This window comes from Leptonotus elevatus, chromosome 19 (assembly GCF_054856555.1).
Source record: "Leptonotus elevatus isolate MCC_2025b chromosome 19, RoL_Lele_1.0, whole genome shotgun sequence".
NCBI classification, from domain to species: domain Eukaryota; kingdom Metazoa; phylum Chordata; class Actinopteri; order Syngnathiformes; family Syngnathidae; genus Leptonotus; species Leptonotus elevatus.
Window position 1 is genome coordinate 1160346 of NC_141257.1, and position 26039 is coordinate 1186384.

The 26039-nt window shown below is 44.9% G+C and overlaps 1 protein-coding gene across 1 annotated transcript in view; it reads right to left on the reverse strand.

Moving 5' to 3' along the window:
- gabbr2 (gamma-aminobutyric acid (GABA) B receptor, 2) overlaps positions 1-26039 on the reverse strand; it is an 87900-nt gene extending 61861 nt beyond the window's left edge. The window contains exons 1-2 of the mRNA XM_086063321.1: positions 25626-26039; positions 2231-2368 (exon numbers count right to left, since the gene is read on the reverse strand). Of these exons, the coding sequence (XP_085919447.1) occupies positions 2231-2368; positions 25626-25940 (453 nt within the window). The 5' untranslated portion in view covers positions 25941-26039. The remainder of the gene's footprint in view (positions 1-2230; positions 2369-25625) is intronic.

The window sequence follows — 26039 nt, forward strand, 5'->3', positions numbered from 1 at the left end:
AAAATTAATTTATAATAACATATATTTATAATAATATTTATTTATTTATGTTGTATTGCAACATGTGCACTTTGCAGAATATATGTATACATTTAAGCAACTTTTTTTTAAAATGATTATGCTGATTTTTGTAAGAATTGAGTGAAATAATTGAAATTGTAATTGAATTTGGATTAATTGCACAGCCCTTGAAAAAACGGGCAACAGATTCACAAGTCGACACAACACAACAGGTTTCAAGGCCAAAACCCAAAACAGAAAAGGAAATCCGCCATTTAGGTTTAAATCTGCCATTTTGGGACAAATTCCAGTACTAGAAAGTAAAAAAAAAAAAAGGCCCCAGGCAGCAGTTTCACTGATCGACACTAAACTGGGTGTACACGTCTGTCATAAGAGGACGCATGAAAAAGGATCCATGCCTGAAATTGATCAGGTAGGCATCCATTTTGATTTGAAGAAGTTACTCCAGGCGAATTCCCTTCTTCCTGCAGCTTCATTCCGATTGTCCGCTAATTGGCGAACATAGCCAGCGATCAGACCATTGAACTGATGTGTCGACAACATCTCCAAAATGACATCGTTAGTGAGATTGTAACGAGAATATAAGCACGAAAACGTTATGAGCAACGAATGCGTTATGTGCACACGTCCAGCTCGGGGAAAATAAAAGCCAGCATCATCAGCATCGGCGGCGGCGGCGGCGGCGGCAAGCTGCGAGACGGAGCGGAGGGGCTAATCATCTCGCAGCCCTCCAGCACACACGGAGCAGCTGGATAAATACGTGCGAAGCAAACGGCGGCCAAACAAAGATGCATACTTCTCATTTGTGCAATTCAAATAAAAAACTGCTTTTGCATTTCAACAAATTTGTATTCTCCAGTGCTGCCCTCATGTTGTTTCTCTTACAAAGCAGACAAACAGGGAGCCGCCTATTTTAAAAAACAACCAAAAGCCGCCTGGTGTCTTGTTGGGAGGATTCAGAGAGAGAAGAGCACCACCGTGACCAAATATCCCGCGGAACATTTTGGGAAATGGACGGAATTGACTGCAAATGTGTTTTGACGAATGACAAAACAGCAAAGCTAGTGAGTGCCTGTTGCCAGGCAGATTTCACAACCGCCCCAATGGATGAAGCCAGGAAAACACAACGTCCACTAAATCCAGATTACAGTCTTGCCACCGATCCAGGCTGATATGTCGCCGCGTACAGCAAGCGGATGCAGTAAAAAATCTCCACGAGAAAACAATTGGAATGTATGAAATGGTTATTTGATGTTTTTCCCGTGTAATCTCTTCTCCGGCGAAGCGACGCATCGACCGTAATTGCGGGAGGATGGAGATAGGCGGCATAAATGTGACATTGGCGTTAAGCCGGCGGTTCTTGAATTATGCTATCTGCTGGCGGCAGCGGCTTGGCGCCTTATCTTATCGCCAGCCAATAACCTTTTGCGGTGCTTGTCGCAGATGGAGCCTTTTTCTGTTCAGCGGGAAAGGAAGGTGTTGTCGTATCTCTGGCTTGAAGCACACGCGGGAATGTTTAACGTCGTAGTAAAGTAGCCAGCTGGAGTACAACACGGGGAGGGGGCGGGGGCAAGTCACGTAAGAAAACTCAGGAAGCTCGTAACAAAATACGGTAGCAGCGGTGAAGCTGCGCAGCCGTTGTTAGCTCACAATGCTAACGGTATGCTAGCTGATTTGAGGCCTAGAAGCTGTGTGGTCAGCTCCAAAGTCATCAATCAGTCAGCAAAGTACTTATGTGTGCTATGCTGTTAGCTCAAAATGCTAACGTAAGATGTCAAAGCTATGTAGCCGTCTGATATAAATCGCTCAAAAAAAGGAATAGGCGCACCTGTGGTCTGGTCCAAGGTAAGCAAATGAGCTGCATTATCCGCCAAATAATGCTACATGGGTGTTAGCTCCAAAATGCAAACGTTATGTTACTAAATTAAAGCTTAAAAGCTGAGCGTTCATCCAATTAGTGCTAATACACTTTAATGTTATGCTGTTTTTCGCTCATTATGCTAACGTTATGCTAATAACAAGGTCCAGTCATCACACCTCGCACTTGTTAGCTCAGCCTGCTAAGCTAACAAGCGCAAGACAGGCAACAGGAAGCAAGTTGCTCTTTGGTTGTCCTTTGCTCTGTTAGCATGTGGCTAAAAAGAGGATATCTGGACACTATTCAAAGCAGACTGCACGCGAGTGTCGACATTAAAGCACTTGCTCGTACCTGCACCAGGTTCCATCCCTCCAAGGACTCGGCGATGATGGAGGTGACGGAGGGGCAGACGCCGCCAAAGATCATCAGGCGTTTGGGGCCGTAGCAGATGGCGTCGAAGAACGCCCGCAGGCCCTTGGCGTTGTCACACTGCGCACCGCAAAAGAAAGAGAAAAGAGGAAAATGAAGAAACCTCAAAGCCGTCGTATTTACGTACTACGTCCAGCTCAACAATATACTCGGCACAATCAGAGTTGCTGGAAAACACCAAAACACAGATTTTTCCTAGACAAACTTTTAGAACATATGCTTGGTCGGTTGCTGGATCGACGGATTGGTTTTCTTGGTTGGATCGGATGATGTGGTCCAAGTGCTGATAAAAAAACGCAAACACAAAACAAAAGCAAGGTAACAAAACACACACCGCTGCAAGTGACAATGAAACGGTGACCATAATTCAATGGTTAGGTGGACGGACAGAAAAATCAACGCGCAGATGGTCGGATGGTTGGTCGGATGGACGGAGATAGTTTTGCGGGAAACACTGCCGCAGCATCCACGCTCATCCGATGCTGCGTCGCCATGGCAACCGCAGAAATGAGAAGAGGCAGAAGGAAGACGAAAAAGAAGGAGGAGGAGGAGGACGAGTCCACTGATAGCGACACAAGCTAACTAGTTTTGCTGTGATTCGCACCCTCGCTAATGATATCAGCAGCCCTCACTCTTCTATTATTGACACTCCATTCTCACAGTCGGATTGCGTGTGTGCGTGTGTGCGTGTGTGCCCGGCGAGTGCACCTCATCTGTGGAGTCATTTGACCTTGTTAGCCATCAGCCGGAAAACTGAATGAGATTTCCCGCCGAACAACAGCGCAGCGGCCGCTCCGCAGTGCTCCCATTGAAAAAAGAAAAGAAGCGGAAATCCAATCGGATGGGCGCCCGTGATGCCGGTGATGGGTTTTATTAAGGAGGGGCAAGTGTTGGCTGTGTTGCTCGTCCGCGTGGACGGCCTCCCTGTTGCCTGCCTCTCGCTCAAAAGTGTCCAGATGCGGCTGGGAGTCCATGAAAGCAACAATTTTGTTGCATTTCATACAAAAATGACTACACGTGACCCCGTTGCGCGTTTAATATGACGATAAAAAATGTCTCTGTGTGAAAGCATTCAGTGTTTGTGATCGTCTGGTACAGATTTCTGCAACCTCCTCATAACACAGTTCTCCGTTTTTGAAGCATCTGGTATGAACTGGACGAGAATTTCCCCAAGAAATGAGCAGGACGTCATGCAAAAAGTGTTTCCATCCCACACGCATCTCGCATCCTCCTGATGCCAAACACAATAAGTGGTTTGCGGTATGACGAGGAAGTCGCGAGAGCACTTAACTCCCGAGCGCAGCGTCGAGGAATACTACGGCCACTTGATTTCCCCCTCATCCCTCAGACTGAAAATCTAATTCCTGGCATTTGGAGCCCATTTGGAGACGATCGATGGGGTTAACGTCTGCGGTAATCTGCTGCAGGGGCACTGAGAGGGCGGCACGGGGGCAGGGCCGAGGGATGGCGTGGGGGTGATAGGAGCGATGACATACCATGTGGAGGGGCTCGGGCGGCAGGGTTGAGGGCATATGGCTTGGGGGACCAAGGACGACATGGGGGAGGGATCCAGATGTGGCAGAGGAGGGGTGCATGAGTGGCCACACGGGGAAGCAACAAAGGGTAAGGGCATATGGGTAAAGCCCCGGGACCTGATGGATTGTCACATTAAGAGGCTGTAGTGAGGGCAAATGGGGTAGTTAAGGGGTGCCTGAGACCCAGAAGGGGATAGGCCAGGGTTGAGGGCATATGGGTTGGGGGACCAAGGACGACATGGGGGAGTGATCCAGATGTGGCAGAGGAGGGGTGCATGAGTGGCCACATGGGGAAGCAACAAAGGTAAGGGCAAATGGGTAAAGCCCCGGGACCTGATGGATTGTCACATTAAGAGGCTGTCGTGAGGGCAAATGGGGTAGTTAAGGGGTGCCTGAGACCCAGAAGGGGATGGGCCTGGGTTAGCAATCTGGGGACACATGGTGAGGAATTTGAGAGTGGCAGGGGTTAAGACACGTGGGAGAGACTGATGAAGGGGGCCGACATGGCAGGGTCCTGATGGGGGTACGGTAAACCTCACCATAGCAATGGACCCGAGGGTGGAAGGAGTGACGTCACGCAACAAGACGCTTCGGGGCATCATTGGTGAGGAGGTTTAGGCCACAAGACGTCAGGCAACCTAGCTTGACTTCACGTTTTCAACATTTAGGGCGAGGGCCGCGAGCAGCTCGGCACGGTCCACTTCCGACACGGTTCTGTGCTGGCGTCGCACGGTGCGGTGCTGGGCTGCAGTGGAAATGCGCTATTAGTGGGCCCAACAAGCACTTCCCGAACGCGTTCAAACCGCCATCTTAATTGCGTTTCCGTCACGCTAATCTTTATCCTTATTGACTTTCCACCACATGCGGACATTAGCTCGCTGCTATTGCACTGGCAGCCGCTCACAATTAGAGAGCAGCAATTAGCCTCGGGCGCTAGGCTAACGGGGATGTTGTTTCCGTGGAAATATTCAAAGTGAGCTCGTATCCTCAAAGGTCATCAAAAATCCATTAAATGTTGTAATAAAATTACAATGGAGTAAATCTACTCACCCGTGTTAATTCATGTGTTTAATTGTGTTTGCTGCTCTCGCTCGCTCTTTCCTGTTCTGTGGTTATCATTTCGGGTACGCCTCCTGCGGTTGCTCACGAAGGTGACGTCTTTCCACATTTGCTGCTTGATTTGGTTTTGGACTTTTGAGGCTTATTTTCATCCACTTCCTTTCTGTGCACCTGAACCTCTCGCCAGCACATACGTGTGCGCGTGTGCGTCGGCGCTAACCATGATGAAATGCCTTGTTAGCGGCACAAACAGAGGCAGCTGCGCCTGTCTTCCATCTAATAGCAAAATGAGCGCGCTCCAATCAGCGAGCACTCCATGAGGCCCAGCGCCACATGTCGGGATGCGTGCAGGTCTCGATTCACGACAGCACGCCTACGCATGGCCCCCGTCCTCGGTGGCAGGTGGTTTCATCGTCGTTATACGATCGAAAATGGGCCCCAGGCTTGATTTGATTGGCTGAAATGTTTCAGGCTGAATGAAGGCTTGTTGTGACAAATTAAATCGTTGTTTAGACGTGCAAACTTTCTATCTTGGTATATAATAATATAAAATAAAATGCAACAAATTATATATATAAATGAAAATATGCTGGATTTATTTTGTAAGTACACATTTTAATTTAATTAGGATTCCTTCATGGATTTATGTTTTACTTGTTAAATAGTCGATTGGTTTTGTATCTACTTTGAATTTCATAATTAATGGCTTTGAATTTTCCTTTCATAATTAATAATTGTTTAAGTAATTGATGGATTGTTTTCTTTGACAATTAATTGACTTTTATGTACATTTTTACTTTGTAATTAATAGATGGTTTAGATGTTTGAGTTTTTAATTGATCCTATTAATGGATTTTTATTTTTGTAATACATTCATTTTTTCTTAAGTAAGTAATCAAATAAATGTAATGTTGTTGTTATGTAGTTATCAATGCAGTTTTTTTTCCTTTGCAATTAACAGGTTTTTAATTTATTTTATTGTATGGTAAGTAAGGGATTTTTCAATAATTAGTGGACTTTAAAATTTAGCAATTAACTTCTTTTTTTTGCAATTAAGTGATTTTCTAAGACCAATTTTTTTTTAATTTAGTATTTGATAGATTTTTGGGGTAATCAGTGGACTTTAATATTAGTTTCCCCATATTTCTCAATCTTTCTTCAATTCGGAATATTTTAGAAAAATGAAAGCCTGTTCATCTACGGCGTTCCGTTGCAGTTGTCGACGGCGACCGCTCTCCCTGTAAAGGAGACGGGCGGGCCGACTTGACAGCATGCAAATGAACGCGGGGGGGGGGGGGGGGGTTAGGGGTTTGTGCAGTTTGTCAAAGTTGGAGAGCTCGCACTTGAGAGTAAAGTCAACTGTAGCCCCTCGCGCTCATCGGGGTCATTAATCAGCGTCGTCTTGATTCCAGCGTAAAAAGAAGAAGGAGCCATTCAAGCCTTCCTTCTTTCTTCCGCAAGACCGCAAAGCTGACAGCTCATTTACTGGCTGATGAAAATGAACAGAAGTGGCCATAGAGGGTTACGACCCCCCCCCCTCCCCACACACACACTCCCCAACAATACGGTTCATTGTCCCCCCCCCCACTACATTGAATATTTTTAATCAATCACTTGAACAGGTTTTTTACAGTAAGGCCAATCGAGATTTATTTATGTTGAAGATGTAGTACCACATTGTGCCACAACATGCCAGGCAGTACTGAGCTCATCTGGAAGAGATGTAGCACAATTACGAGCAAGAAGAACAGTGAATATTGTTATACATTCCATTTGCATTGTGTTGCTGCTCCATCTTTGTTAAAGTAGCAGTTACTGTAACAGCTATGCTAGTTTCCCGTAGCCATTGTATGGCTTTTCGCATTGCATGTTAGCATTAAGCTAGGATTTTTTTTTTATATATATGAAAATATCTTATTTTGGTTGATGATTTTGATGTTTAAAAATACAGTACAATAGTTTGTCATTTGTTGTACGCTCAGTTTCTATGTGTTGCTGCTCCGTGGATGGGCTTCTGGCGCTAATATTTAGACAGCGGGCTCCGGAGTACCCGAGGAGAGTCGACATTGATCCGGCAGCCGGATGAAGTGGATCAAGTCAAACGGTGATGGAGTGGAAATTTTCTATCCGCTCCCCTGACGCCGACACCAAGGCCACTCGGAGAAAATAACAAGAGGCGGACCACCAAAATGCAATTTCTAATCCACAGCGGATGAGAACCGACCGTTGTACACGCGGGAATCTTTTTGTCCCGCGACTTCATTCACTAAATGGCACTCACTTCAAGTGGCGTTTTGCTACCTAAAGAAAATGGCGGGCTGCCAAACGCTCAGCTCGGTTACTAATCGTACAAACAATTCAGAATTCATTGAAGAACTGAACAATATTTTACAAATAAAACATTCAAAGTCAGCACTATTGCTTGTTAGTTGCTAGGCAGATTTCAGAAGGGCCAATTGTAAATTCCCCACCAGCCAATAAAAATAAAGTTGGCTGACGACTTTAAAGATGATACGATTTTGCAATTGGAATTCACAACTCTGTATGAAATGTTAAAATCTTGTATCGCATATTTAAATGTCTTTATTTTTATTGCATAATCGCAATCATATGAAAGTAACACGATGATGTCATATGAGAGAAAATGAAACATTTCGTCAGCCGTGCGTCACCTGATCACATTCCGGAACTTAATTCCGCTTTGACTTTAATTTTATTTGGAAGGACGCGCTGGCCGAGCGCACTCGGCACCCGAGTCACGTCTGACATTGCCAGCAGTGGTCTCTCCTCGACGCCGGTTATCTCGCGGCCGCCATTTGGAGGCGGACGTCTTCCCGCTGACCCTTTTTGGGCCCCGCCTGAAAGGACGACGCGGGTCGACAAACTAAACGTTGCGCTCGTATCAAAAAAGCCGCGCTTGTCTTTTTTTGCTGAAAAACACTTCTTGTGGGAAATTGCGTGTGCGTGTGCGCGCGCGCGCGTGACCCCCGCAGCCAGCTGTGCCATGCGTCTGTCCACACACATCAATCTCGTTAGCGCGCAACGTAGCCTCCCAGGGATCCCGGCCCGCCGCCGTTAACGTTCCGACCAGGAATTTGCAGCAGGCGGCGGCGGCGGCGGCGGACAAATGGAAGCCAAATGAGTGACAGCGTCCGTCCTTGCTGGAAATGGACATTTGGTCCGACTCGCAGGACTTTTGAGACAAATTCTGCCACCAAAGCCACTTTGACGTAACAAAATGGAACTTGGCGGGCTTTTTGGAGAACTTCAAGCCCAGAAGCCGGTTTCACTGAGCAGCACGTCATTTGGCGGTTCTGTCTGTCGCGAACGGAGCCGGCAAAAAAAAAATGGCAGCGATGGGCACGACTTAGGACGGACGACGGCGACCTGAGAAGAAGAGCGAAGCGCTAGAAAAGGACGGGAAATTCGAGGCCGTGTCGGCAGGAAAATGGCTTCCTATTCTTTGTTTGTTGTTGTCGCGAAGGAACGGCCATTATTTGCGCAACGCGTGCGTTGCTAAAAGTCTCGGGATTCCGCAACCTTTCCCCCCCAAAACACATTTCAAGGCTTTCAAACAACACAAAACATGTACTGTAACACACACACGCAGATTTTTCATTTTGTGTGACACGACCAGTCGTCAGAATTCCGCCGCTCTCTAAGTAGGTCACGCAGCCTCTCTCTCCTTTTTTTTTTTTTTTCCTTTCCCGCGCCGCATCAAAAATGCATAAATCCCTGCAATGTTGGAGCCGCTCGAGAGATACTGAACGGCTTTAGCAAAGCAGATGCGCGACTTCCACTGCGCCATCGTGACAATTTGCAGAGTTGCCTTTCAAAGCCTCCGTTCGGGTTTGGAATTGGTGTCGCGTTCCAAATGTTGGCTTTCCAGCCCAAATCGGGCTTTCAAACAACGGTTCGGGTTCGAAATCAGGCTTTTTTTGAGACTGAATTGGGGTTTCAAACAAGGATCAGGATTTTAAATTGGGGCTTAGAGACAAACGTAGGCTTTAAAATGAGGTTTTAAAATACGGGTTCGAACCAAATTGATGGTTTCAAGTTTCAAGACATTATCAAAGTGTGGGTTCAAGGATTTGAAATGAATGCTTCAAATAAGGGTTAAGGTTTAAAATTGAGGTTTTAAGACAAGTAAGCCAGTGTGAAGGTTTGAAATTTGAGTTTGTAGCCTGGCTTAAGGTTTCAAGTTACGGGTCCAAGCCAGTTAGGGTAAAGATTGGAAATGAGGGTTATGTGTCAAAACAAGATCAGGGTTTCAAAACGAGATTTGGGTTTCAAGTCAGATTAATGTTTAAAACAAGGGTTGGAATTTTTTTTATTTTTTTTTATTTTTATTTTAAGAGCTCAGTATTGTTCATTCGGAAATGTCATCATCATTGCTCTTTTATTTATTTATTTATATATATATATATATTTTTTTTTTTTGTGTGTGTGTGTGTGTTGGAATTTCTAATTAGGGTGTCAACTGTCAAGCCAGCGTTCGGGTTTCAAATAATCGTTAAGGTTCGAAATGATGTTTCTATGACGGAATTCAGGTTTCAAGCCAGGGTTAAGGTTTAAAATGGAGCTTTCAAGCAAGGATTGGGAATTGAAATTGGGGGTTAGGGTTTCAAGGTTGGAAGTCAGGCAGGGTTTGGGTTTGAAATTAAGGTTAGGTGTCAAACCAGGTTTAAGGTTTGAAACCAGGATTTAGGATTAAAAATGAGGGTGTTGTGTCAGGGTTAGACGTTCAAAGTTGGGTTTTCAAACAAGGTTTACAATTTCTCATTTGAATGACAAGCAGGGGTGAGCTTTTAAAAAGGGTTCGGGTTTCAAGCATGGGTTAAGTATTCAAACAAAAGTTTCAAATGAGGGTAAATCTGCCACAATATAAAACGTCATCTGCTTTTTGTGTGAAAGTTCTGTTCCAGCAATTTCCGTGTGAAATCTGGCTACCAATTTGGAAGCCACCAAATTCCACTTTTTAACTTCTCCGTCGCAACATTTACGCGTTTCCGCCTTGAGCCAACGTACCCGTCAAGACACACGGCCATTTTGTTTGGACGCCTCTAAAAAACAAAATCCACTTCGGGGCGGCTTGTCAATCAAACCTTGTGACTTACAAAGTGTTTCATCACAGGTGGGACTCAAAACGCAGAAATGGCCACAGCTATGATGAAACCTTTCACACACACTTTTTTTTTGGGGGGGGGGGGGGGTTAATTTTCCCGCACGTCTTCCGCCGTCGCCAAGGAAATAAGCTTTTCACTCCGGCTTGCAGCGTCGCCATGGCAACAGTCAAGAGCCACCGGGACGACATCGTCGGCGGCGGCGGCGGCGGCGGCGTTCGTGAGAAATGCCGCCCTGTGACCGGCTGGACGGAGAAGCGCTCGTTTTGCAACATCTCTGTGCGAAACGTTCTTTCGCGCCGCCTGCAAAATTTGGCGGTGTGATTGCACGATGCCAAAACATCCCCAAGTTGGAAAGAATTTCTCAACAAAGACCCCCCCCCCCCGTCCCCAGACGACCTCGGGGTGGGTTCAGGTGTTTCTCCCTTTTCTTTTCCCATTTTTTGCATTTTGCTCGGAGGCGGGCGTGCAGCTGTGCTCAGACGTGCCTGACGGCGGGAAAAGAAGAAAGTGACTTTTTACGCGGACGCTTGGACCCTGAAGGCCTCGCGACGAGACGCGAGTACTACTTGACTACTTACAAGAAAAATAAATGGAACACAAGCGCACACACATACATACAGTTATTTACTCAGTTACTTACTTCATTACAGTTACAATAATTAGTTACATTAGCTACTGTTACTTGGTTACTGATAGTTACTTGCAGATACTTAGTTACAAACTGAGGATGTTGCTGCGTTCCAAATGAAGCAATCACATTCCAGCACACCTGCCACCATTTAAATTAACTTCAGCTGCTCTAGTAGGCTTTTCCTAACATTTTGTTCTTGGCGCTTACATTTGTAACTTACAGTTACTTAATGGTTAGTTACTTCGTGATGTTTCTTTGTTACAGATATTTAGTGAATTACTTAAGTACAGTTACTTAGTTACAATGTGGGGATGTGGCTGTCAAAATCATGTTCAATGGGTTGCCACTATTTCAAGTACCTCTGATTGACCCCCCCCAAAAACTTCAGATGTTCTAGTGGGCTTTTGCTCACCTACTTTTATTTGACTTTAGTCACTTTAAATCACAGTTATTTCATGGTTAGTTTCCTAGTTACAATTTACTCACGGTGAGCTACGTTGTTCCAGTTACTTAGTTACAATTAGTTACAGTTACTCGATACATTTCGTGGACGTGGCTGTGTTGAAAGTGATGTTGGCGAAGGCAGGCTGCAAGTCCCCGTGATGAAGGCGGCTTATTAGAAGCTCGCCCGCCCGCCGCTCGCTCGCTCGCTCGCTCGCCGAGGCCCGCAGGTCAAACAACAGCTCGCATTAGACACGCCACACTCACGCAGGAAAAAAACCCTCTACTGTACTGCCTCCATTATTCATGTTTGCATGCAGCGTGTTCCCTAAACGCGCACACACACACGCATAAAACGCACGCACACACATCCATACATACATACATACAAAAAGGGGCTTGGAGATGAAAGAGGGCAAGTCAAACGGCGGCCCAATGTGCACGCGCGACCTTATTTGCTAGCACATGCGAGAGAGAGAGAGAGAGAGAAGCGGCGGCCAATTAGACGGCAGCTAGCGCTACGGGGGATGAACGGCAGCTGGCTACGCACACACGCCAACGCACGCACGTTACACACATTGTCAGCAATGACAAAAGGCATTTGGATATTTATAGTTTTCTTCTTGTTGGTGTTTTTTTTGTTGAAATGATGCAAAAAAAAAACCAAAAGAGACGCTATGTTTACTCTAGCGGCACACGCGAGCGCCGCTAGCCAAGCAGAAGGCCGCGTGGAATTGTGGGGTGGAATTCAAACGGAACAGTGCGAGCTCGACAATGGACACTCACGAGGAGAAAGGACGGCGGGAAGTCACGACGAGTTTGAATTTTCACGCGGCAAAATCAGCCCTGAAAAGGGGCCAGATGCATCTTCAAATTGGGAAATGGGCTTCTGACGAAAAAGGAAAAAAAAGTCATCTGAAAAGAATCGAGTCCTGATTTTAAGGGGAAAAATATTTTTAACAAAAAGTCTGAATTGTTTGCAAAATGTGAACAAAAACAAGATTCAAGTCCTATTTTTGATGACAATTTTTTGTACAAAAAAAGGCACAATCTTATGAGAATTAAATCATAGTTTTGCAAGAAAATCTTTTAGAATTATTATTATTATTTTTAAACACTTTAAAAAATATTTTTAGGCTGTAGAGAAAAAGTGTTTGGGAAAAATAAACGATTTTCAAAAATAATGTGAAATGTAACAAGAATAAAGTTTAAAAAAAATAATTTTTAATTAAGTTTTATTTTTTAGATTACTTTTTTTTATTTAATGATTTTTTTAATGCATAACATTTAGGTTTGTTTTGGTTTTCAAGAAAAAATTATTATTATTATTTTTTTTGAAATATTTTGGTTAAATAACATTTTATTAAAATCTAGATAAGAAAAAAAAAGACATTTCAAAATGTTTCAAGAAAAAAAGTTTACTTTTAGATAAAATAAAATTGCATTATTTGAAATAAGAAATTTAGAATAATTTTTTTAGACTAAATTTTATCAAAAGGACCTTAGTTCCGCTACCTTACATTTTCACATTTTAGTTAAAAATGGGATTTCACAGCCCATAACTAAAAAAACTAGTAACCCTTACGTGTGTGCTATGCTAAACACTTTCTTTCTTTTTTTAATCCATCTCAGTGCTCGAGATGCCACTAAATCGCCTTTGGGCGGGCTTTAATTCTTCTCATTTCTTATTTGGTGTATTTGAGCCCAATCGTCCTCCGTTGGCGTCATCCCCGTGCCGCCCAATCCGGCCGTCGTGGTTTTTCTCAAAGCGCCCCGGCTTAATCTGGCCCCGGGCCAAATGGGCAGATTAGGCGCAGCAGGTTTCATGTTCTCTTCACACAAAATCACAAGCAGATTAAAGCAAATCAAATCTTTTTTCTATCCGGCCGGGACGGCCGTCCTTCAAGACAACATGCAACACGTCATTCGGGACACCCGTACAAGACCTTGAGAAAGTCATAATGGTTTTAAAAAAAAAATATATATATATATATATAAATTTTAAAAAAAAATTAAATGTCAATTGACATTATTTGGTCTTTTTTGTAGTGTTGTTTTTTTAATCAAATAAATGAAAATGGACCGACATCTGTGTTATCAATTAAAAGCTAAAATCCCAAAAATAGACTTAAAAAACAAAACAAAACAAAAAAGTGTGGCAAAAATGACAAATTCACCATTAGGGTTTTTAATTAGGGCTTCAAGACAGGGTAAGGGTTTTAAATACAGGTCGGGGTGAGAAATTCAAGGTTGAAGTCAAGATTAATTAATAAAATATTTTTTTTATTATTATTATTTATAGCTTCAAATCGTCTTGACTGGTTAAAAATGCTACAAAACAAAGGAATTTTAAAAAACGGGGTTTCAAAAATAAGGTTAGGACGTCAAATTGGGGTTTGAAGGCAGTGTTCGGGTGCAAAACTCGGGTTCAAAGCAAAGATCATGCTTTCAAGGCCAAAATAAATGAATAAAAAGTATGGATTTCCCTGTGCAGCTTTTAAAAAATCAATAGCAGCAGTTATGGATTTTTCTTCTCCTGATCACAACCTCAAAAACAAAACCACGAGACCGATTTTTTTGTGTGATTGTGATTTACGCTCCATCCACCGATTGGCATTTACATAATTGACTTAATTTGTTCAGTCCTTTCATCGTGTTTTGTCTTGACTGCGCAGCTTCTAGTGTATTCATTTGAAACTCGATGTTTTTGCCCAATCAGATTTAAGCATGTACATGTTGCCATGCGAGCTAAACATGACATTAGCAATTTTATTTAGATTTTGTACGTTTGCTATTATTGGGACTCGGATTACTATAGTGAGCCACATTCCATGTCAAGTTATTTTTTGTATATGTTGCGGGCCGCAAAATTTTTGAAGCGGGCCACAAATGGCCCCCGGACCATAGTTTGGATACCCACCCGCTCTAAACATTCACGCTTTGACGTACGACATCCCAGACAAATATTTATAGTGAGCGTGGCTATGATGTGGAAAAACCTTGAGCGAGTTAGCCCACTGTAGTTGTTGGGATTGTGAAGAACTGGAGGCCCGGGTTCCAATCAATAAAGACAAGACGAAGGCCGTAAAAATGACATCCGAGCCACGCCGCCATGTTTGTCATCGCCTTTTTTTCCCCCTCGGTTGTGGTCGCCTGCGAAGCGTCCGCCATCTGTCACGGCTTATTCAGCGCGGGCGACCTTTCCCGTGCAGACACGGCTGACATTTACATTTGCCCTCTATCAAAAGAGAGACGAACGGTCGCCACCCCGTCGACGCCGCTCGCGTGCAGGCGTTGACGCGCGGCGCCACCTCCGGGAGCTAACGCCACGTCTTTTCCTCAACGACGCGTGGACGCGACATTTTCCCACGTGTGCTCTCGCTCGCACACGCACACACAGGAAGTGAGGGTTCTCTGGCGACCAATCGACGGACAGTGTGATCAAAACGTTGGGGGAAAAAAACCACACAGATGGAATGAACTGATTAAAAGTTGACTCTGTTTTGATGCTAACAAGCACATGGACAATACGATAAAAAAGTTGTAAATGACACGGAAGAGCCAAACACGAAAACTTGACAACTGACATAAAATGCTAACAGGCTAGCAAACGAGAGATCTACTTGCTGTTGCTAGGCAAAATTCACAGCTGTTAAAAAATGTTTTGCCCACGAGTTGATGCTAACAAGGAAGTGACATTTCATTGTCAACCAATCAATAAACAGTACGAAAAAATTTTGAAACTCCCACAATAAGTTTCTCTTCCTCCATTTGTCAAGGTTACAAATTTGGCAGAAAGTCATGACGGAAACTTTAGCGCCAAATTTTTATAAGCTAACAAGGAAGTGGCATTTCTATGTTGACCAATCAACAGAAAGTGTCTTAAAAACATCAAATGCAACAAATTCAACCAAAGCGTACTTTCTCCGTTTTTTTCAACTGCAATTTGAGTTACATTTAAAAAAAGAAGAAGAAAAATTGAAAACGGCGTCACATTTTGCCAATCAATACTCAAAACATCGTTGTTGCTAGGCAGAACTCAAAGCCACTGACAAGTATTCAATACAAACTGATATTAGCCACAAAATGCAATCAATTGATTTAATTTTTGAATGTTTTTGTGTGGGAAGTGCTATTTCTCTTTCGACCAATCAACAGGCTGTATAACAAAACGTTGAAATCCGCCTAACGTAACAAAATGAACATATTTGGTGACATTTTTTTCCTCCAAATTTTCAACGAAGTTACGACTTCAAGAAAATTCATCTTCATTAGGTTCATCGACAAAAAAACGTGACACTTTGCGTCACATTTTCCCAATCATTACTCAAATGTAGTTGTTGCTAGGCAAAACTAAATGCTGCCACAAATGAAAACGTTGAAAATAGCGCAATGTAACAAAAAACACCCAAGCTGCACTTCTTTGGGGACTCCAATTTCGTGACAATATTCTGAATTTGACTGGAAAAAAAATTCTCGGAGACAAGTGTTGCAAAAGCTCTGTATGAAATAGAAAAGATGGCGGCGAACGTTGAAAGAGAATAACACATGCCAACGCTTGACCTGTTCCTGCCGTGTGCTCGTCACACGTCGCAGCCTTTCATACGCGGAGCAACTATGAATCAGAATAATGCATAACGTGCCCCCCCCCCCGTAAAAATATTGTGTGTGCGTGTGCGTACTCCACTGTTGACTCGCCCTCACACACACACACGGGGGGGGGGGGGGGGGGGGGGGGGATCTTATTGATTTGTACGCCTCCTCCTGCTCGCTGGAATCATATTTTCATCTCTGCCCCGCGTGAGTGAAATTCAACCTGTTGTTTTTTCTTTTCCATTTGATTCACAAACCCTTTATTTACCGCCTCACTCACGCCGGGGCTCACTTTGGCGAAACAGCGCAAAATCATTTGCAGCTGGGCCAAAAGGAATTACGGGGAAAAAAAGGAGAAAAAAAAAGTTTGACGTCATGAGATGATTTTTCATTTTGGAATATCTGCGTGTTTATCAGAAAAAAAAAAGAAAATATGATCTGTGGGCTCAGGTGGGGCACTGCCCCCCCCCCACCCTCTCTTGATCTTGATTTATTTCTCCAGTAATTGTGAAATGGAGGCGACGTTAGCAAGCGCGAGTTGGAAAGTGGCGCATAATTGTGACATCATGCCAAATACAATCGCATGCCAGAAGCCGATTTGGTACGTTTGTAAAGTTTCCGACCTGGTTTGACAAAAATTGCAACCAAAACAACCAATCCGGATTTTCGGGACGGAGCTCGTTAGGATTCCCTGTCGGGCGTCCGTCTCGTCTGCTTGCAATTAGCGGCGTTCGCCCCCCCCCTCATGCATAAATGCACGCCGCCTTTTAAAGCGCCATTAGCATGTGCGGCGAGGCGCCATGCCGCCGCGCTCGTGTGCCGCGGTGCGTTGACGGCCATGGAAGAAGTCAACCATGGAATGCGTCACTTTGTTGTTGTTGTTTTTTAATTCCTGGCCGCCATTAATGACTTCGCTAATTGCTGTCATTGCGCAATAATGCTAATTAGCATAGCAAGCAGGGGCGACAATGAACGTTAGACTTTGTCCTTTAGGTCGCGCTGCAAAGTGGAGAAATTGTACAAGGTAGACGCTGATGAGGTGACATCTTTGGTGAAGCAGCATGTGGCTCACTAGCCAAAATCCTGCTGAGCAATCGTATGTTTGCGATAATAATCGACAACCCTTCAAGAGAGAAAGAGAAAAAAAAAAAAACAGGTAAGGGAGGTTGTTTTATGATGTCGTGCGCGAGCGCAATGAAAGACGGCCTGCGTTTTACGGTGACACTTCGTTAGTCATGGTGGCGAAGGGCCGGCGGGTGCGACCAATCCCATCCATCAGCGCGCCCGATAAAGACAAACCCTGCTTTGTCAGCAGGAAGGACTTCATTGCGGCGCGGAACGACAACACGGGACGGGACGGGGGCGCTCGCTTTTTATTTATTATTATTATTATTATCATTATATAATTTGTATTTTATTCCGCCCCCCCCCACTCACACATAATACATAAGGGTATAAAAACAAGTTAATGTATATTTGCATTGTTTATATTATTTTCTCTTTTTATTGTTCATATTATTTAATTTTAATTTCCCTTTTTTTAATTTCAATATTGGTGTGTCTTTCTTAATTTTTTTCAAATTATTTTCTCATATTTGCCTATATTCATCTATTCTAAAATTGTGTATATTATATATTTAGTAACTTCATATCTGCTCATATCCACACAGTGGAATGTCTTTTTTTTTTCTTTTTTGAATTTAATGTTAATCCACAAGCACAAAAAACGTGCATAAGGATTGCCCAAAGATTACAACGGAACACATCGAGCTCATTTGATCTCTTATCGTCACGATGCAGCCTTTTGCGATCCAATGTGGCGCCGAGTGTGCGCGCGCGCGGGCGTACTGTCCGTGTGTTGCGCGCGTGCGCGTCTCTTTATCGCCGTAAGACGACAATGGCGCCGGCCAACCGTTTTACGCTCACAATCGGCGACAGGCCAAGTAGAGGCAGCGGAACACAAAAAAAGGTGTTGATGCAAATCGGCGTTGGATTTACGCCACATTATAGTCGACTACTAAAATGTTTAGTCATTAAACCCCTAATATGCGTGTGTGTGTGTGTATATATATATATATATATATTAGTGTTTGTGCTGATTTCTGACTTAACGTTCCACACACGCACGAATCTAAAAACGTCCAATCTATTTTGGCGAGATCATATTTGCACAGCGTGCGCGAGCAGCTGCCGGCGTGTCATCGTTCCATCGCAGAACGAAGGAAAGAACGTCAACGTGAAGTCGATACGAAGGCGGTGACGCGTCACGTCGGGGATGTTTTCTTTTTTTATTGATTTCATTCATTTTGAAACGTTGTAAGAAAAGAAAAAAGAAAATATACGTGTTGTGTCCCACTTCTGCTGCACTGCCGGATGTTTATGTGAATAAGCCCATCCCCCCCCCCCCCCCCCCCCCCCCCGAGAGCGCCACTTCCGAGGTCAGGTGGACTCGTCAGACCCCGGACAAGTGTGTTGACATGAAGAAGCAGCAAAATAAAAAGCAATGGAGCGCATTTTTCCTTCTCCGGCGCTGGCAAGCCGCCACAAGTCCCAGCTGCGTCCATGACAACCAGCGTGCCCGTCCTCCGGGAAGCGGCGGTGTCAAGCGCCTGCCGGGCCTCTTGGGGGGCAGCCAGCACATGCGGCCCCTCTCGCGCCTCTCATGCTAACGCCGTCAAGCTAACGGCGCAGATTACCATGACTTCATTATTCGTAATGTCCGGCGCTAATCTTCCAGCGAGTCATCCCGTTTTTTTCAACTTAACGTAACAAAAATCACACGTGACATATTATGTAGTCACAACGCATTAAAATGGCCGCTTGTTGCTAGGCGGAGTTCGCAGGGCTCAATTACAACTGCCCCAATATCAGCTAACTGCACCCGCGAGCTTATTTGAATGATTTCAAATCACTGACCAAAGAAAACTATTAGCATATGCTAGCCTAGCACACGAGCTATCCTCTTTGAATGACAAACTAGGGTGTAGAAAGACCTTCATTTCACGACTTCATTCAATAATTTATCTGTATTAAACAGGAAAGCACAGCTGGACAGTTAATTATCCTTCTATTTGGAAAAATTTTTTTTTTGGAAATATGGTAGCTTGTTGCTAGGCTGGGTCAGTTTGAAAGCCCACAGACCAAAAGAACAATATTAGCATACGTTAGCCTAGCATGCTAGTTATGTTGTCGGAATGAAAAAGTTGAAAGACATTGATTTCACACTTTTGTTCCTTTCTTCAATATGAAACGCAGAATTGCCAGATTTAGATTTACTTCCTCAAAGTTTGTGTGTGCGTGTGTTTTTTTTTGGGGGGGGGGGGGCTTTCGCGAGAAGGTCGTCGAGCGTCTGCTGCAAGTTTTATGGAGGTTGTCAAAATAACGACCTCGTTTTGGCCACATTTACGTTTGCCCTTTTGTCAGTGGCGACAGCTTTTATTGTGAAAGGCGTGGAGGCCGAGAGGAGGCCTCGGCCGTCGAGGAAAGATTCATTGTTGACCTCAAGCGCACAAAAAGTCAAACAGCGAGCCATTTTGACCGACTTTGTGGATTATTCCGAATGGTTGGGGTAGCTTGGAGGTGTGGTCACTGTCGGGGGCTGGTGGCAGCGAGAGGGTGGGCCGAGGTGGCCGTCGTGCTCAGTTTTGCAAAACGCAATCTGGCGCCGCCGCGGAGGCGCCACATGCTCACCTCCTCGGGCGATTCTGCGGGGCGCAAACCAAAACATATGTGCACTCTCGTGTGTGTGTGTGTGTGTGTGTGTGTGTGTGTGTGTGTGTGTGTGTGTGTGTGTGTGTGTGTGTGTGTGTGTGTGTGTGTGTGTGTGTGTGTGTGTGTGTGTGTGCATGGCCACCATTGACACTTTTTACAGCGTGCAACCGATTCAAGGTTATGGCGCACCCCCTCGTTCACCACAGAGACGCTGGCTGATATTATAGTCAAATATTTTGTTGTAAATGTGACATTACCTCCGCCAAGGACTCAAATGAGATCGTTATTTACTCATTAAAAAATCTAATACAAAAATAAATATTTAGTTTTTGAATCTCGTTTTTTTATATATATATATAAATATATATCGTTGTTTTTATTTCCATTTATATAATTTTTTTTGTATTTAATTTTTGAATAATATTTTTTAGATGTTTTTATTTTCACATTTATGTATTTAGTCATTTATGAATTTTTCAATTGTCGTCAGTTTTGGTCCTCCATACACCCCCCACCCTGAAATGAGTCCAATTTGTCAATTTTCATCCAAACGGAACAACATGCGAATCTGATATTTCTACCTTTTCTCTGAAGTTCTGCCGGACACGTGACAGACGCCTGTAGACGTTTGTCTATCATCTAAATGTCAAGAAGAAGCTCAGCGGAGAAGGGACTATGCGGGGAGACAGAGGGAGAGGACGCAGGGTGCTTCTGGCTCCTGTGTCTGCGTCCCGAAAGTGCTGAGTGCGTCTCAATGCACTGACCCGGCACAGATAGCGGGATCAATGCGCAGCAGCACAGAAGGCTCTCCGGGGACCAACGGAGAGAGCGGTGAGAGCGAGCCGGAGAGCGCCGTTGCGCCGAGAGATGGAGATCCCGAAATAGGACAGGATCGTCTTCTCCGCAGGAAGAGGAAATGATCGGCCTCTTAATTCCTATTAGATGAGAATGCAACGCTATCGGCGCTCTTGTTTGGTGCGGCGAGCACGAACACTTTATCGGAAAAACTCGAGTTAAGTCGCTGGCTACTTCCTGGTTCGTGAGAATGACCGAAGTTGACAGGATGATGTCATTTTCCATAACGGAGCAAGGGAACGATTCCATTTCGACAAACAGGAAAAAAACATTTTCAAATGGCGTATTTTATGCTAGCTCGTTTGAAGGCTAATCTGTGGTTCACGTGGATGATGTCAAATGACGGGACCGTACCACTTTGTCGCCTGGGGCGGAGGGAGCAGTTCCATTGGGACGCAAATAGCCACAAAGACTCCGTGGGGGAAAAAAAATGGAAACAATCGTAACACGGCATATTTTTTGTTAGTTTTGCTAGTTAGCGGGCTACTTTTTGTCTCGTGAGGATGACGTAAAGTGACAGGACAGCACCATTTTGGATCCCGGGGCGAGAGAAATTTCTCCTGAATTGTCTTCCGAAAAATCCTTGAATATATCTTAACCTCTATTTTGACTGAAAGTGAAAACATTCTGAGTCTGACATAGCTTAATTTGAGTTGTTAGGACTGTACCACTTCTTCTTTTTTTTTTGCCTGGGTTGGCAGTTCTATTGTGTTGCAAAAAACTACAAAGATTCTTAAAAAAATAATGAAACAATCGTGACACGGCATATTTTAGTGTGATCGTTAGCAGGCTACTTCCTGGTTCATTACGATGATGTAAGATGACAGGACTGTGGCTTTTTTTTCTTTTTTTTTTTAAGCTTGGGGGGGGGGGGGGGCATTGTGGCTCAAATGGCAAAACAAAACCTTTGAACGTTTGATGTGTTAGCTCGTAGGCTACTTCCTGTTTGTTCACCATTCACCTGGACTGTACCATTGTTTTTAGCTTGTGGCGGCGTTAATGGTTCCATGATGACAAAAAAATGGACTTGAAATGACTTGGCATATTTTTGGGCGCTAGTTAGCGAGCTACTTCCTGCTTCATAAGGATGATGTCAAATGACACGACGACGAGGTTTTAGGATGTTGATGCAAAAGTGCCAAACATCCACTAGCCTATGCGCTAGCTTAGCAACAGGAAACTCTTTTGCCCCCCACCCCCCTCCTCCTCATTCTCCTCCACATCCAAAGCCTTGATCCTCTAAGCCCGCCCGGCTACAGTATCAGTCCTCAGCGAGGCGAAATTCCACATGAAGATGGAGGAGCAGCGGCGGCGCTAAGCCCCGCGCTCGCTCGATAATCCACCGCTTCGCTACCTGCTCCCCCCAAAAAAAAAAAAAAAAAAAGAAGAACCCGCACGCATCTCAAACTACAGCAGCGCACGTCATGGTCTTCATCGGCAGCGGCGGGCGGCGGGCGGCGCCCCGTCCGGGGGGGATCCGACGGGCCCTGCCGGCTCGACCCGTGGCTCCACCAACAGCGGATAAAAGGATAAAGAGCCTCTGCTCGGGGACTGATTACTTACATCTGCCTGGCTAAATCCCAGCGTGACTCGCTCACACACATCCGGCAAGTACACAACGCACCAGGGTGGGACCGTTTGGAGAAATTATTTATTATTGTGATTTTGCATTTAATATGCCATGATTCTTTTTTTTTTTAGGAAAGGTCCTGTTTGGATGCCATTTTTAACAAACACAAGCAATAAATGTCGATTTGAATAAGGTGAGGAAAGTCACCTGCGATAGGCCGAAACTCAAGTTTGTACACGTGTGACTCATGATTTTGTCTCTATTGATCCTGCAATTGCCTGGCGACCGGTCCAGGGTGATTCTGAATTCTCTCGCAGGTTCATTGAAGACTCAAAATTATGGCAAATGGTGACAGAATTCTGCACATTTGACATTTGTTTAGATCTTAATTAAACACATTTAAAAACATTGAATTATTTTTATTGTTCTTATTCAATTTTACTACACAAAATTGCAGTATATAAAATAATGTGCGCATACTTAGAAATCAAAATATTTTTATAATGTATGAATTTTTTTGAATAAACTAATGGGGACTAAGCCCGAAGATAACAATAACGGCGGGAGAAAAGGCCTGGAAAAACCTAGAATAATAATAATAATAATAATAATAATAATAATAATAATAAAGCATTGCCCAAAAATATTTTAAAACATTGGGAAAAAATTGGAGAGAAAAAACGCCTGGAAAACCTTAAAAAAAAAATCATTACAAAGTTAAATAATATTAAAAAACATTGCCCAAAAAACTGTGGAAAAAAATCTGTGAATATGCAAATACGCGGTATACCATAATATTATTTATGAATTAAAATGTACTATTTTACATCTACCTTTTTCCCTTGGAATGAGCTGGCTCATCTGCCCGTTTCCAAACTCGAACGTTTGCGCGTCGCCATTTTCCCACTTGTGTAAATGCATATTCAAGAAGCATATTGAAATGTTGACTCGAAGCCCTCCGAGCTGTGCCGGGACGATTCCCGCAAGCGTGTAAATATTCTCACTGCAGTTAGCGGACGCCCCTTTAGCGACATTTGTAGTTTTTAGTTTCTGTGAGTACAAAAACGAACAGAAAGCTTTTGTTTGCAAACGAAACGAAAGATAAGCAGAGCTGCAGTGTTGTTGGATGCGCAGATACGTTTTTTTTGTTTGTTTTTTAACCATCATGACTGGAACTTTAAAAACAAAATGGGGGGTGGGGGAATCATGGCAGAATTTGTATGTTTGTCTTTCCGTTTGATACTTTGTAAGATTGACGTCATTTTTGGCACATTTCTTGTTTTATTCGCTAAAAAAATAGACAGCAAACAATAACTAACTTTTGAAATAATAGAAGAGTCGAAGAAGCAGGACGACGACAGATGGACGGATAGTTGAGTCCAACTGGCGCCTGCCTTCTGCGTTGGCATGGCAACTGATGCGGCACCGCACACACTTCCACACGGCGCCGGCATTCACGCTACGCGGCTCATTTCGCGCCGAGTGCTCGTTTCGTCATTCTCAACTTTAATTGACAGACGCTGGCCAAGTTGCCTCCGAGGTGCGTCCCAACAGTCCGTCGCCAAAACCACGCCGGCTCGGACGCAGACGGCAAAATGTGGCCGCCGACACGACGCACGCAAGACGTCAGAACGATGGCGTCACCTTCAATAGCGAAAAATGGCACTTGTGCGGCGTTGCGGGGGCGAGCCAGGAGAGGCCTTTAAAGTCGAGCGCTCCGTTTTCAGGAACTCGCGATCATCACTCGCAGACGTCTGAAAGCAGGTTCATCGAGCGCGTGCGCTAATCACGCCAAAGTGTCTTTTAGCCCGAGCGTCTCAACGGATTACAAAACAGTCACGAATTGAACTAGGGGTGTCAAAATCAGTGTGTTCATTTTGAGTTCATTTCAAGTTTTTAACTTGAACGCATGATTAATGAGCGGCCCTTGCTTGGAAAACCCGCACTGGGGCAATTCCAGTCGCGTCCACGTCAAAATTGAGCAAGTAATAAATGTCATAATAATGCTTATATTTGAGGAGACTGCCGTCAAAGTTGTATTTTACAATTTTAAAAAAGTGCACAATTTCAATTCACCACCGTCTTACAAATGCAATGATGCCATCTAGTGGCAGAAAAATGACCAACACAAATCAATATCACACAATTTAACTCCATTTGATGAATGATTATGAAAAAGATGCAGCCATATTTCTATTAGTTTAACATTTTTGCCCACTTTTGTGTTAACAAGAGTACGAAAACTTAAATATTGAAGTCATGAAATTAATTACGATTTTTTTTTTTAAATTAACCCCCAAATTGAACCAATTGTGCGACGCAATTTCATATGAAGTCACGTTTGACGCAAACCTGAAAATTGGTTTCTTCGCTCAAATTGTAAAATTTCAATTTGAGCCACAAATTTGGGTACCGTGACCGTACGAAACAGACCTGGACCAAGTTGTCGCAGCTAGCAAGCATATTCATGTTATTTGTAGCTACGGTTGTCGGGCTCAACCAGGGGAAGCCGGCTTGAATCCGGTCTTCTCCGGTTCCAGTGGCACAATCGAAGCAATCTCACATTCGGAGTGTACACAACTCCGGCCGTCAAAGTCACACAAGTCCTTGTGTCAACACAACTAAAACCAGAGGAGGAAAATCCAGGTCCAGAAAGTAAAATCCCTGCCACCGTTTGGATTCGGCCACAGGTGCAACGACTCAATCGGCGGGAAAGGGCTCGCTTCTCTAAATCCAAACTGTGGCAGGGTTTTTCATTCTGGACCAGGTGGATCCGAGCACGACGTCACAGCAGACACTTGCCACCAGAGACTTTCAAAGTGAGACCTCTTGACCCGGTTATCTCAAGGTGGTACCCCAGCAAATCGCTCGGAGGAACCTTAACCATGTCATCTCGACAGGATGCATGAGTCATCCAGGACCGGGTGCATTTGGGCCTAATTCCCGCTGAAGCATCATTCGGCCCAGTTATCTGGACGGACTCCGCCGGCAGGACCGGTGCCGCCAAGCACTCCGTCGGCAAATCATTGACACGTCTTCAAACTGCCATTTCACAAGAACGCATCGGCAGACGCATCTGAAACAAGTGCATCCGTCGGCAAATCACTCAGAAGTGTCGAAAACCAGGGGTGGGCAAACTGGGTCCTCGGGGGCTGGATTCCTACGGGTTTTGGACATTTCCCTCTTCCAACGCAAGCTGATTCCAATCAACAGGATCGTTACCAGGCGTGTGCAGAGCTTGCCGATGAGCTGATCATATACCAGCTGTGTTGGAGAAGGGAAACATCCAAAACCTGCAGGACTCCGGTTTGCCCACCACTGGTCTAAACCACGTCATCTGAACGGGGATACATCGTCAGACGCATCTAAGATTTGGCGCATCCAAGCGCTTTGTCAGCATCTTGAGACCGTCACATGAGCGGCGTGCGCCGGCAGAACAGGTGCAACCAAGCACTCCGTCGGCAAATCCCAATGAGACGTCTCGAAACTCCGGAATCCATCGGCAGACGCATCTCAGATTTGGTGCATCCAAGCACTCCGTCGGCAAATCCCTGCGAGGCATCTCAACCGTGTCATCTCAACAAGATACGTCGGCGGAGACGCCGAAGACGAGGTGCGTCCCATCACTACGGCAACAGCCACTTGCGCAAATCACACCGAAGCCTCTTTTGATCCGACCCCGTCATCCTGACGGGATACGCCGGCAGACGCGGGCGCAACCGAGCACCGGGCAAATATTAGAAACAGACGACGTCAGCAGAAAGTGAGCATTGTCACATTTTGTGCCTATTCTCACCTCGGTGTCGTAGATTTCGGTGATGAGCGAGAAGTTGTACTTCCGGGACTCCCGCATGTGCTGGATGGCGAGCTGCACGGCGGGTTCGATGCCCTGGCTGATGCTGCTCATCAGCGCCGACTCGTTCATGGGCATGAGCACCATGATGGGCAAATTCTCGCCATTGCGGGCGAACCAGCTGTTGTCCTGGCCGCGCTTGGTGCGGTCGTTGCACACCTTGGCCAGCGCGGTGCCCGCCAGCAGGCAGCACGCCGCCGCCGCCGCCAGGACGAGGAGCGCCGCGCCGCCGCCGCGCTCCCTCCGGGCCGGAGCCATGCTCAGGTGAGGGGCGGGGTTAGGGGGTAAATCCCGAAAGTCACAGGGCGGGCATCGCCGCTTCCGATCCGGCCGCCGATACTCCGGAATGCTTCAGTC